Here is a 13,286-nt window from a genome sequence, read left to right on the forward strand (position 1 = left end):
TTGGTATCTTGGTTGTGTTTTATTTATGCATTTTCTATGAAGTTGAAATCATACTGTTATATACTGTTGTAATCTGATTTTTAAAATTAATAGACCTTATTTTCTAGAACAATTTTAGAGTTACAGAGAAGTCGAACAGATTATATAGAGTTCCCATATATCCCTTCCGCACCCCACCATACACACTTTCTCCTGGTACATTTATTAAAATTATTGGACCAACGTTGATACATTATTCTTAAGCAAAGCCCTTAGTTTATCAGGATTTCCTTAGTTTTTACCTAGTGTCTTTCTGTTCCAGGATCCCATTTAGTTGTCATGTCTCCTTAGGCTCTTCTTTTCTGTGGCAGTTTCTCGATCTTTCCATGTTTTTGATGACCTTGAGTAGTACTGGTTAGGTATAACCTAGGATGCCTGACTGTGGGAAGTTTTTGTGTGTGTGATTAGACTGGGACTTTGGGTTTTTTTTTTGAGGAAGATCACAGAGGTAAAGTACCATTTCCGTCAGTTCATATCAAGGGTACATGTTTTCATGATTTATGACTGTTGATATTGGCCTTGATCATCTGGCTGAAGTCGTGTTTGTCAGGTTTCTCCACTGGGAAGTTATTCTCCTTATCGCTGCCCCCTCCACACTGTGCCCTTTGGACAGGAGTCACGGGGTGCATCCCACGCCCGAGGAGTGGGGAGCTGTGCTCCCCTCCGTTAGAGTATAGTATCTATATACATTTTTTTAAAAATTCTTCTGCCTAGGAGAAGAATGTGTCTTCTCCCCATGGATTAATTTATTCAGTCATTTTGTCTATCGATCGGTGTGGGCTCATGGATATTTCTTTTGCTCTTTGGCGATGGAATCCAGTACTGCGACTTGATTTCGTTGCTCCAGTCGCCATAGCTCTGGCCGTTGGTAGCTCTTTCATAGCCCCATCAGTGTATTTTGCTTTTGTTTTCTTTTTGAGTATTTCCTTACTTTTCGGCACTACAAAATGATCCAGGCTCATCTTCTGTATTTCCTGCCCCTGTCTTAGAATCAGCCATTTCTCGAAGGAGCCCTGGTTCTTTTTTTTTGGAGAACGGTATCGGAAACCAAGGCCTGCGTGCTAGGCGTGGTCGTTGCGACCAAGGTGTAGTTTCTTTCTGGCCCTCTCAGCTGACAGAGCAAAGAAATAGATACGTCTGTAGGACCCCTGAATACATGCATACCTATAGATACTTCTGTATGTAGCCATCTGGATCTGTACTGAGTTAAACGTGAGTTCTTACTGATGTCGGTGGCTTTGCTCCTTTCCCATGGACCTTTTCGACCCTCCTCCCCTTACTGATCTGCACATTTCCCGAACGGTGAGGAACTTGGCGCCCATATCTACTGTTCATTCACTTGATGGTTTAATTCTGGTTTCCACGTGTGGCAGTATCAGGCCTGTTAACCTGCACCGCCCCTATGGCGAACGGCTTCGGCCGGAATGCTGCAGTTCCTTTTGCCTTAACTCTTACAGGACTCACTTCCAGGTACTTAGGTCTGCGCCTCCCCCCTACCCCCAACCCCCGCCCCACACTCCCCACAGCGAGGTCGTTTGAAATATGTTTGAAATACAGCTAGAGTCTCTTATCACAGCTAGATTCCCCCAGCTTACTAACTGATTTTGTAAAAATTCACGTACATTAAGATTTGCTCTTTGCGTTGTAAAGTTCTCTAGGTTGTGACGAATGTGTTATGTACCATCACAGCGTCATACAGAATAGTTTCACTGTCCTAAGAATGCCCCGTGCTTCATTTATTTGTCCCTCCCTCCCTCCGAGCCCCGGGCAACACACTGATCTTTGCATTTTATGGAATATCATATCATTGGAATCGTATGATATGCAGCCTTTTCAGATTGGCTTCTTAGCAACATGGATTTAAAGTTCTCCCGTGTCCGTTGTGGCTTGATAACTCATCTATTTTTTATAGCCAAATAATATTCCATTGTCAGGATGTACCACAGTTTGTTCATCCCTTCACTTATGAAGGACAGCTTGGTTCATTTCGGTTGGCTGCTAGAGCTGGTACAAACATCTTATGTGCAGGTTTTTGTGCAAATACGTTTTTAGCTCACCTGTGTAAACACCTAGGAATGTGATTGCTGGATCTTACGGTGAGACTGTGCTTAGCTTTTTAAGAAACTGTCAAACTGTCTTCCAAAGTGGCTGCACCTGCTCAGGGCGGATGAGTTGCTGTTGCTTCAGGTCCTCGCGGTACTTGCTTTACCCTTTTTTTAAATTTAACCGTCGAGACAGCTGTGTATCGCTATCTTGTTTTGATTTGCAGTTCTCTAATGATGAATGATGAAGTTACGTCTTTATAATTCACTTTTAACATAGCATTGGCAGAGACATTTCCAAAATATTTTATTCTTCACATTTACAATTTTAAATAAATGCTTTAGAGTGAATCAGATTGTTCTGCTGTGATTTTCTTGACCATTCATCCCCTATTGTGGGCTTTTCTTTTTTTTATAAACAAATTTAGAACCAATCTAAATAGTGATGAATGTGTTTGTTCCTAACTTTTTCTCAGTTCAGGCCTATTTCATTTATTCTTTCAAAGACGTGAGAGCGGTCTCCATTGCCACTGCAAAGTTTGTGCCCTCGTGGAGCTCACATTTTAATGATTTTCTTAGGATAAATTCTCAGTAATGCCATTTTGAGTTAAAAGAATATGAACATTTTTATGTCTTTAGATGCACATTACCAGTGAAATTGCTTTCCAAAAGGAAGGAATTTTTTTCTATTTATGGGGTTATCTCATTTTTCATATAAGTTAACATTAAAAGTAATTGAGATAAATAATTCTGCACTTTTTAAATTGTTAACCAGATTTGCTGTTTTTTAGAAAAAGCTCAAACATTTTAGAAGCCTTTGGCCATTTACTTTCTCTAGTTGTATTTCTCTTGGTTCATCAATAAATTAAATGTTGTAAAATGTAAGGTGCAAAATTTTTTTATTTCTGAAACAAAATTCTAAAAAGTTCTTGATATTTAGTTGTCCAGAATAGATTTTATGCAGACACATTCAAGCTTTACTTCTTTCGACTATGTCCATTGCTTATTCATGTCTGAATCTCTTATCTCAAGTTTAAGGGCAAAGTATAGCATGATTGTTAAGACAGTCAGTAAAAATACTCTCTGACTTGATCGTTTGAAGTAAGATATCAAGGCAGAGTTAGAAGCAAAAGGAATCAACCTAGGCCAGTCAGGTGACTTAACCGCAAAATCGGAGAGGGCATATTTTCACATCTCAGTAGAGCGGTTCCTTCTTTTTATGCTCTAGCGTCTAGTATAGCTGTACCCACCAAATGGGCAGTGAACCAGCTTGTGAGATCTTCACCAAATTTCCAAGAAAATACATTAAGGAGAAGATAGGGAGTTTGTTTAAAAAGCTTTGTGTAATTGAAAAGATAGAACAGCCATGTTAATTTTTTTTTAATTTTTAAAATTACTCAGAGTTCCAGTCACTCAAGCTCAACTATTTTCATATTTTACATATCGTGCCTTTTTTATGGGCAGAAATATTTTATATGCTCATGATCACAATGGACAATATTTTTACATTTTAAATGCAGCCCCCCCCCAAATGAACAACTTACAGTCTTTGTTTTTTGCATTTAACACAATCTAGGACTTTTTCATGTTTGCATATAGTTGTCATAAATACTTTTAAAGAATTGTGTAGTTGATTTGCTTGAGGTACCTTAATGTTCTTAAAAGTTTCTCTAATGTTAGATTTTAGCTGAACAAATTCTTTGTCAAATTCTGTCAGAAGAAAGTTTTTACAGCCTCGAATGCTTAAAAATCTAAGGAGAAATCGAGGACTCCTAAAAAACAAAGTCAGTTATATTTGTCATGCAATAATGGTGTTAATCCAATATTTAGTGAATTTGACTTTTATCTCTCACATTACGGCTTTAATAAACTTGCAAGAGGAGCTTTTACTCTGGCTTAACTTCATAATTATCTGCTGCTGACGTTCTTAACGACGAGAGGCTCAAAATATGTGTCCTGTTGTTTTATGGGCGATTAGGGCAGAAAGCCAAAGTGGTAGTGGGAGTAAAACCAGCTCTAGCTTAAGTTTTTCTTTATGACTCTGTGAAATAAGCTTGTAAGACTTGGAAGTACATAGGTTTATCTTATTTTCCATGAAGATATGGGAGGTGAAGAAAAAAGAATGTGTTTTATCCATTAAACAGCGTCGTGCTGCAGAGATGTGTAGAGATTCATCTACTAGGCTCATCATAACAACATTGTTCATAGCGGCAAAGAACTTCAGAGTAATTTAAAAGTAGAATCGGGGTTACGTTTCGTGCTGATGGACTACTCAGTTCATATTTATAAATGATGATGTAATAAGTTTTACTTTTAAATCAACTGTATTGAGGCTAATTTACATATAGTCAAAAGTGCATATTTTAAGTGTAGTTTGAGTTTTGACAGTTTGAAGTATAGACCCATTTAACCGCCACACCACTCAAGATCCAGAGCGCTTCCATCACTTCAGAAAGCTTCCTCGTGTCCCTTTGCATCCAGTACTCACCCCGTCCATCCCACCCCCACCCCTGTCCCGTGCCCCCTGAAGAAACCCACTGATCCGATTGATTCCTACCACTGTAGTTTTGCCTATTCTGGAACTTCAAATAAGCAGAATCAAATTGATCAGACTCTGTTCTGTCTCACTTTTGCTCAGTGCGTGTTTGAGATTCATCCATGTTATTGGTATGGGGCGTTTGGTCCTTTTTCTTGCTAATACTCCATCGCCTGACTATGCCACAGTGTATTTATGTGTTCGCCTTTTGATAGACATTTGGCTGTTTTCAGTTTGGGACTGCTACGACTAAAGCGACATTGAACATGCAGCTACATTGTTTGTTTGTGTGGACACGTTTTCATCTCTTTTGGGTAAACACCTAGGAGTGGAGTTGTCAGGGCATGTACCGAATGTACGTTTGCCCTTATAAGAAACTGCTACATTGTTTTTGCTTTATGCTCCCGTCAGCAATGTATGAGAATCCTGGTTCTTTCATATCCTTGGCAAAACTGGGTTTTGTCTCTCTCGTTTATTTGAACTGTGCTTGTGGACATGTAGCCATTGTGTTTTAATCTACAAAATTCAAAAATATATCTTATTGTTTGTCACAGGGGGTCAGAATAATGCTCCGCTTACCGCATAGCATGGATCTTTCTGTGGTGGTATAGTGATGGGCTGTATCATATTTCCATCCATATCTAGTTTCATTATATATAGTTTCCTTCAAAGGACTGCACAAAAACAAATACTATTTAGAGCTTTTTCCTGCTTCTGGGAGTGTTTATATTAGCTTTGCGATTTCCTCAGCTGGCTAACTTTAGTTGAATAAAAGTCTTACTTAAAGCCACTCCCATTAGCTAGCTAAAGACTTCTCCGACGGGGCCAAATTTTGGTCTCGTAAAAAACGAGAATTTTATTAAAATCTTTGAGTGTACCTTTACAGTGCTGAAGACACAAAGTAAATTGAGTATCATCTAGTTGTCAAAGGAAATAAAATTTCGTTGGAGGTTTTTAGTAGCTTCTTTTTTACCCCCCTACATCTTACTCTTAAAAAGTTGAACATGTAGAAAAGTTGAAAGAATTGCACGTTGAAACCTGCATACCTACCCCCTAGATTCTGTAATTAACATTTTGCTGTGTTTGTTTAATCACCCCGCCATTGAAAATTTTTTGATAGTCTGTTTCAGTTTCTGCCTGTCTTTGTAGAAGAAGCGTAGGTGGGTGGAACCTACTGGGCAGTAGATACTTTGGCGTGAGACTCAGTGGGTCTCTGATGCAGTTGTCTCGTGAAGGTGACTGCCTTGTGGTCCCCACTGTCACTGGTTTAGAGCTCAGTGGTTTATTTTCAAGTGAATTCCAACTAGATTATGTTGCAGAGACGGAAGAAAGGCAAGGGGAATTGGTGGTAGAAAGAGTTATATATCATCAGGAGGCCAAAATACTACTTGCTCGCACAACGGGTACAGATACTATCCCGGGAACAGCTACCATTTATTGAGTGGTTGCCATGTTCTAAAGCTTTATCTCATTTTCATTCTCACAGCAACTCGGTTAGCTATAGGTGTTATTAGCCCGGTTTTATGGATTACGATATTGCGGCTTAGTGAAACAATAATTTACCTGATGTCTTATCTGTTAAACAGCACGCTCAGTATTCAAACCTAAGTCTGTCTGACTCGAAAACCCATTCTTTGACGTCTAGACTGCTGAAAATTCCCTTTATTGCAGAATTTATGGTTTGTATTCATTTATTTCTTCAGAATTGTGCAAATTGGGCCTGGCAGAGTAGCATTCTCGTGGAAAGGAGGCTATCGTATAAACACTTTTTATGACTGTGAGGACATCTTAATTCTCGAGGAGGGAGGGCCCTTTTTGAAATCAGACATCCTGGGGTTTTTACTGACCTCATTTCATTCTCTGAAGAATATAGGAATCTCCAGCTTTGTAGTAAATCACTGACTGTACAGCATTCCTTCTACAGCGGAGCCAAGTAAACTCTAGCAAGTATGTTTAGGATGTGGCAGTGGTAGTTTTTCCTGTCTTTTTCTTTTTTTTTTAAAGAGGTTTTGGGATGGTAGCCAATCTGAAGCTCGGTCTTACCGAAGAAGAAGTGAGGCCTCAGCAGGCTCCCTTAGTCCCTGGCGACTCTTGGAGGATGCCTCACTTAGGAGTCTGTGATGGTTTTCAGAGCTCGTCTCTGTGAGTGACCCCAGGAGCGAGGTGGGGTGTTCCAGGGTAAAAATGGAACCGTGTAGTTCTGAAGCTTTCTGGAGATGACGTATCCTTTTTGAAGCTGGTGAAAGTTGTGGACCTTCACCCCAGAGGGAAACAAATGCATATCTACACACACAAATACAATTTACACACAAATTTTGTAGCTGTTCACTGACCCCCAAGCCTGTTGACAGAGTATCCCAGATAAAAAAATTCTTTAACGGAAGAAATTAGGGAGCTGAAAGGTAAGATTTGAGCATTAGTTTTGAAACATGTTTTACAAATCTGTGCCTCAGAAAATTGTACTAACATAAAAATCTTGTTTTGGTATCCAGGATATTTTGTTCTGTCTCAAAGCGGTCCTCATTTTGTTTAAAAAAAGTTAGCAAGGATATGCATGAGTTAGCTAAGATTACTAGGGATAGGTGAAATGCTTTATGTTGATTTTTTTAACTTTTTAACTTTTTTTTTTAACTTTTGCTTTTTCAGTTTTATTCTTCTACCAATAAAACGTTTCCTCAGAACTAATAAAGCCAAAGATTTAGATGAAATCCTTTGCCAGTCCCAATATTAGGTTCCCATTTCTTCTTTAACCAAAATTTCTTTATAACCAACTGGTGCATAGTACTTTTTCTTTTTTTTATGCCTTCAAATGTAAGTGTTCAGGCACCGTTCTCAGCAAGTTACGTTTTATTACGTTAATCCCCACAACAACCCTGTTAGGGGACGACTTACTGTCCCCATTTTGCAGATGTGAAGAGCAGTGCTCAGAAAGGTTAAATAACTCCAAAGCCCGCTTCCTTTTTACCATCCCGCTGTATGATCTAAGAGTTGACCAGTTTTTCCTGGTCACTAATCTGACCTTATCTGGATTTTAAAAGCCCAAATTTCCATCAAGCGGAAAGGGCTCTTTATTTTCTTCTGCAGCTAGCCAATTATAAAATTACTGTGTGTGTGTGTGTGTGTGTGTGTGTGTGTGTGTGTGTGTTAGACTTTAGATTGTGAAATGTCAGGAGTGCTGAATTTACTAGCTAGATTGTTAAAATAAGGAAAGAGGCTGGCTGGGTGATCTCCTGCCTGTTCTGTTTATATAAATGAATATTTCAGATACCAGACTCTGACAGAGACAATCCTGGTGATTGAAAAGTTTGTGGAAGGTCTGTTACTAAACTTAGCATCGTTTTCAGGAAGGGAAAACCCTAGTGGTTTGGAAAGGACTGAAAAAGTTTAACTCTAACGGGTGGATAGATTTTATCAGATTGACTGAAGGCCAGATATATATGCCTAAACTCTCGGGATAGCCGTGGAGGGAGCCTCTGGGTCAGCTAGCTGCCCCGTGGTTTTTGCTGAGCTAGCAAGCTGGGTCAGCATTCTGGAAGGTAGTTCGGTTGGCTGAGTGAGTTTTGTGAGACTCAGCATCTTTCTTGACAAAATTACTGTTCTTCCAAACGTTGTACTTTTCCTAGTTTCAGTCTTTTTATACACAGGGAAACGGGAAGGAGAGTGAGTAGGCTGATTGACTGTAGAGCCTGCGATGTAGATTTTTTAGTGTGAACTGATTACACAGGGTTTTAAGTGGAGCAGCACACAGCGGCAAGGAAGTAGAGAGAATTTTAAGAGAGATTCACAGACCTGTGACTGGGAGAACAGAGAGAGCGGGGTCAGACAATCAGATTTTCGAGAGGTTATCACTTCCTTTTAAAAACCAAGTGATGGAAGAAACTAGCGTATATGTAGAGACACAGCATTTAACTCTCAAGGTGACAGGCCTTGGTGTAAAGGAAAATTAAGTCGACTAATTTGAAGATGTGGGGAGAAATAAGGTATAAATGTAAAAGCATTAACCTTAATTATACTTTTTGAGCCTTTGCAAAGTAAGGGAATGCAGTTTGTGAAAAATTCAACAGATTTTCCAGGTTTAAAAAGGACAAAGGACAGTTCAAATGGCGGAATTATTAAAGGCCATTTGGATTGTGTTTCATGCACGCTTAGTTCAGATGAGGAAATCAGACTGTTCAGCTTTGAGAGTTTCCTCCTCAGCCTCCGCCCGCCTCCCCGGCACCTTCCTGAAGCTCTGTGCGCTTCTCGCCTAGAGGAAGGGCAGGTCCTCTCACCTGTTTCCATTTTTCCCCTGCCCTAAGTTCTCGAACTCTTTTTTTTTTACACCGCGATCTGTGAAAACATAAACAGCTTTTTCTGGCACCAAATTAATCTTTGATGTGACGGTTCGTTCTGTGTGACACTGGCGTGGGGGCAGGAGGGTGGAGCCGCGAGGTGTTTGGACCCTTCTGGTTTATGGGATTGTCTTTTTCCCTTTTTCCCCTCAGGAACGGCGTGAATGTTGAGGGGGCGACACACAAGCAGGTGGTGGACCTGATCCGAGCAGGCGAGAAGGAATTGATCTTGACAGTGTTATCTGTACCTCCTCATGAGGCAGATAACCTAGACCCCAGTGACGACTCGTTGGGACAATCATTTTATGATTACACAGAAAAGCAAGCAGTGCCCATATCGGTCCCCACATACAAACATGTGGAGCAGAATGGTGAGAAGTTTGTGGTGAGTGTCAGCCCAACTCGATCCCCAAACATGTAGCTTTTGTTTCCCCCGGTCTTGTCATTTATGCTGTAAGTGGCGCACTAGAAGAAATGACTGCAGCGCGGGTCAGTTCGCCTGCCGGGAAGATGGGTTTACACACGAACGAAAGGCAGGGGCGAAGCGCAGCACCGAAGAGCCCCGTTTCTGCATGAGTGTAATTCCATTTTCTTCCTGACCGTTTCGAGTTTGCATTCTGGTCTGTTGTAAACACACGTGAGTTTGTTCGTTTGTTCGTTTGTCGTTTTATTGGTTGCCACATCTCTCTGTTAATAGCAGTCTCTCCCTGTTGACTCTCTAGGTATGGCAAGTTTACCTTTAAAAGGTGGCGTCTTCCAGAACACGTGGTCATACCGTTTGTCCATGTCAGAACCCGCAAGTGCTCGTACTTCCCACATACTTTTTGTCCTCGTCCCTTTTCCTTGGAGATAGCAGTGCGAATGATTAACTCTGGTTTTTCCCAAGGTCCCGATTGCATTCTGAATCCAATTCACTGGCGCTGTTTTCCATGTCTCCAGCCTGTCGCTGTAGTAGTTATGCAGGAACCCGTGGTGAGTCCCGGGTGACACGTGCCAGCCCCTTTCCCGAACACCTTTGTTCCTTCTTCCAGTCTAATTGCCACTGATAGCCCCGTCTGCTTAATTTTTCTCTGGGTCGCGGTACGTTTTATTTGCCTTCGATTATTTTGGGAATGTTGACATAATGAGAAATTCATTATTCTTTGTAGAAAGGGCAATGGATTCTGTTAGATACTGGCAGACAAGACTACCTGCGTTTCCAGCTGACCTGCTGACTAAAGTTACAGTCTCCGAAACTGGGGTTTGTCTCCTGTGTAGGAATGAGCCACTGGACGTTTATGGTAAATCATTTTTAGTAGGGAGATGAGAAAAGCAAGCAAGGAAGCCAGAGAAGTTCCAGAAGGATCAAATAATGTTTGACTGCATCTGTAATGTAGCTGGAGATGATAGCACTTAGGTTTCAGGTCAGCCCGGTCAGTGTGTTCTCATAACCATACACACAAGATTGAGAGTTTTGTGTTTCAGCGGTGCTGCACTTTGAATCATAAGGCGTGTAAGAAGTAGAAATCAAGGTCAGGTCCTAAAGTAGAGCAGATTGGATGTTGAGACCTTTTGGGAATTACCTGAGACCTCGGGAACCTCCATGGACTTCAGAAAAGGAACGAAACCACTGATTGTCCTTTTTTTAAAAAAAATCAACTTTATCGAGCATAGATTACCTACATTAACATTCACCCATGTTAAATGTCCGCTCGCATGAGTTTTTATAAACGTATATAAGTTTTAAAATCGCCATCACCACTATCAAGATATAGGCCATTTTCATGACCCCGAAATGTCCCATCAGGCTCCTTTGCAGTCAGTCCTCTCCACTGCCACCACCTTTGCCAGACACTGGTCCACTTTCTGTCACTGTATTTTGCCATTTCTAGAATGTCAAATAAATGGAATCACTCCATGTGCAGTCTTTTGTGTCCGGCTTAGTGTAGTCCTTCTAAGATTGATACACACTGTTACATGTGTCAGTAGTTTGTCCTTCTCTAATTGCTGATGGTGTTTCATTGGATGGACGTACTACTGTTTGTTTATCCGTTCACTTGCTTCCAGTTTAGGGCCGTTAGGACTGAAGCTTCCATGAAATAACGTTCACGTACAGATCTTTATGTAGACATGTTTTCATTTCTCTTGAGTACATACGTAGCTGGAAGCGGAATTGCGGGGTCACGTGGTAAGTGTAAATGTAACTGTATAAGAAATTGTCGAACTATTTTCCAAAGAGGCTGTACCATTTTTGCATTTTCGTCTGGAATGGGGAGTTCCAGCTGCTTTGTAACCTCTCGAACGCTAGGTATTTTCAGTTTTTAAAATTTTAACCATTCTAGTGGGTATAGTGGTTTTAATTTGCATTTGCCTAGTGACTCATGATGATGAGTTTATTTTCATGTGTTAGTGGCCATTCTTGTATCTTCATCGATGAAGTATCTGTTCAGTTCTTTTGCCCATTTAAAAAATCGGGTTGTAAAAAAAAAAAAAATGGGTCGTTTGTCTTATTATTCGTTATAAGAGTTCTTTATGTATTGTGCATATAAGTCCTTTATCAGATAGATGTTTTGTAAGCTATTTCTCCCAGTCTGTGGCTTGTCTTTTTATTTTATTTTTAACAGTGTCTTTCAAAGAACAGGACTTTTAAATTTTAATGAAGTTCTGTTTGTCAGTTTTTTTCATTTGTGGATAATGCTTTTTGTGCTCTAAGAAATCAGCCTAACCCAAGGGCATACATCCTTTATGTTTTCTTGTAAAAGTTTAATAGTTTTAGCTCTCTGGTTTTGTGATAACGGTACTCAGTTGTGATCCACGTGCCATAAATTCACCCATGTCAGTCACACAGTCAGCGCAGAGCTCTGCAGCCATCACCACTCAGCGTTAGGGCATTTTCATCACCTCAGAAAGAAACTCCGCCAGTCAGCCGCAATCCTCCACTCCTCCCGTCGTCCTCCAGCCCTTGAGTGACTGCTGACCCACTTTCTGTATGCGTGGATTTGCCTCTTCTGGACATTGCATCTAAATGACATCATGGGTTTTCAAGGTTTACCCATGTCGTAGCGTGTATCAGCCAGTAACTTTCCATTGTACAGATTTACCACATTCAGTCTATCTGTTCTTCAGTTGACGGACGTTTGGGTTGTCTGCTTTTTGGCTGCTGTGAAGAATGCTGTTATGAGCACGTATGTACTTGTTTTTGTGTGGACGTGTGTTTTCACTCCTCCGAACATCTATTTAGAAGTAGAATTGCTGGGCCACGTGGTAACTACGTTTGCCCTTTTGAGGAGGCGCCAGCCTGCTTGTCAGAGTGGCCACACCGTAGTTTTCATTCTTATTGTTTAGTCTGTCATCCATTTTGAGTTGATTTCTGTATGTTGTATGACCTAAAGGTCAAGATTCTTTTTTTTTTTTTTCATATGGCTATTCAGTTGTTTCAGCCACCTGTGTTGAAAAGAATATCCTTTCCGCATTGAAATACCTTGGCATTACTGTTGAAAATCAATTGAACGTATATGCGTGGTTTTTTTGTGTATGTGTGTGCTCTGTTCTGTTCCATTGATTATATGTCTGAACATTTTAATATTTACATCTTTTTGAATTTGGCCTCTCTTTAGTGTCTTTCCCCTTGAGATGGCTCATATCCTCCTGGTTTTCTGTATAATGAGAAACTGTGAATTGTAATAGACGTTGTGGATGTTATACTGTGCAGGATCTGGGTTCTCTGATACTCTTCTAAGGACTGTCGATGTTCTTGTTTTACCTGGCAATTAACTGTAAGCTGTGCCACCTTCTGTGGGTTGTACTTGAAGCCTCAGTGCGATTCTTCCAGGCTCTGCTGTGCTGCTTTGATTCTGCGCTGTGTGTGTATCCAGGGAGGGGCCATCTCGAATGACATGCGGGCTCATCCGCAGAGCTAAGGGCCCTTCTCCTCGGGTTCTCTCCTCCGGAACCCTTCACCGGTCCTTATGGCAGCTGTGGCTACCCAGAGTCCTTTCTCTTTTTCCTCCAGTTAGAAAGATGTCAGGATTTTTTTTGCAGTTTTAGTTGCTTAAGTCATGCTACTTTGTGACTGATGCCCACCATCAGGGCCAAGCCCCTAAAAGCAGGAAAGCCCCCCACCCTCTTGGATGCTCCACGTTTTGAATGCCCGCATGCTTTTAGTGTACTGTTCAGAATCCTTTGGTAATCGCTTTTTGTATTTTGTCCAGAATTTGTACTTGTTAACACTGGGAGGGTTGATCTCTAGGAGGTTTATACAATAAAACCTGACTAAAATCTTCAGTTCTATCAGTTTTTCTTTCTGTATAATGAAGCTATTATGTCTTCTTGATGAGTTGACCCCTTTAACATGAAAAA

At 40.7% G+C, this 13,286-nt stretch overlaps 1 protein-coding gene across 2 annotated transcripts in view; it reads left to right on the forward strand.

Annotated features, from left to right (window-relative positions):
• Positions 1–13,286, forward strand: part of SNX27 (sorting nexin 27) — a 60,932-nt gene that overhangs the window by 13,005 nt on the left and 34,641 nt on the right. For both annotated transcript variants that reach the window (XM_039841622.1, XM_039841623.1), the window contains exon 2: positions 9,102–9,333. In XM_039841622.1, the coding sequence (XP_039697556.1) occupies positions 9,102–9,333 (232 nt within the window). The remainder of the gene's footprint in view (positions 1–9,101; positions 9,334–13,286) is intronic.

The sequence above is a fragment of the Pteropus medius genome, unplaced genomic scaffold (genome assembly GCF_902729225.1).
Source record: "Pteropus medius unplaced genomic scaffold, Ma_sr-lr_union100, whole genome shotgun sequence".
Lineage (NCBI taxonomy): Eukaryota > Metazoa > Chordata > Mammalia > Chiroptera > Pteropodidae > Pteropus > Pteropus medius.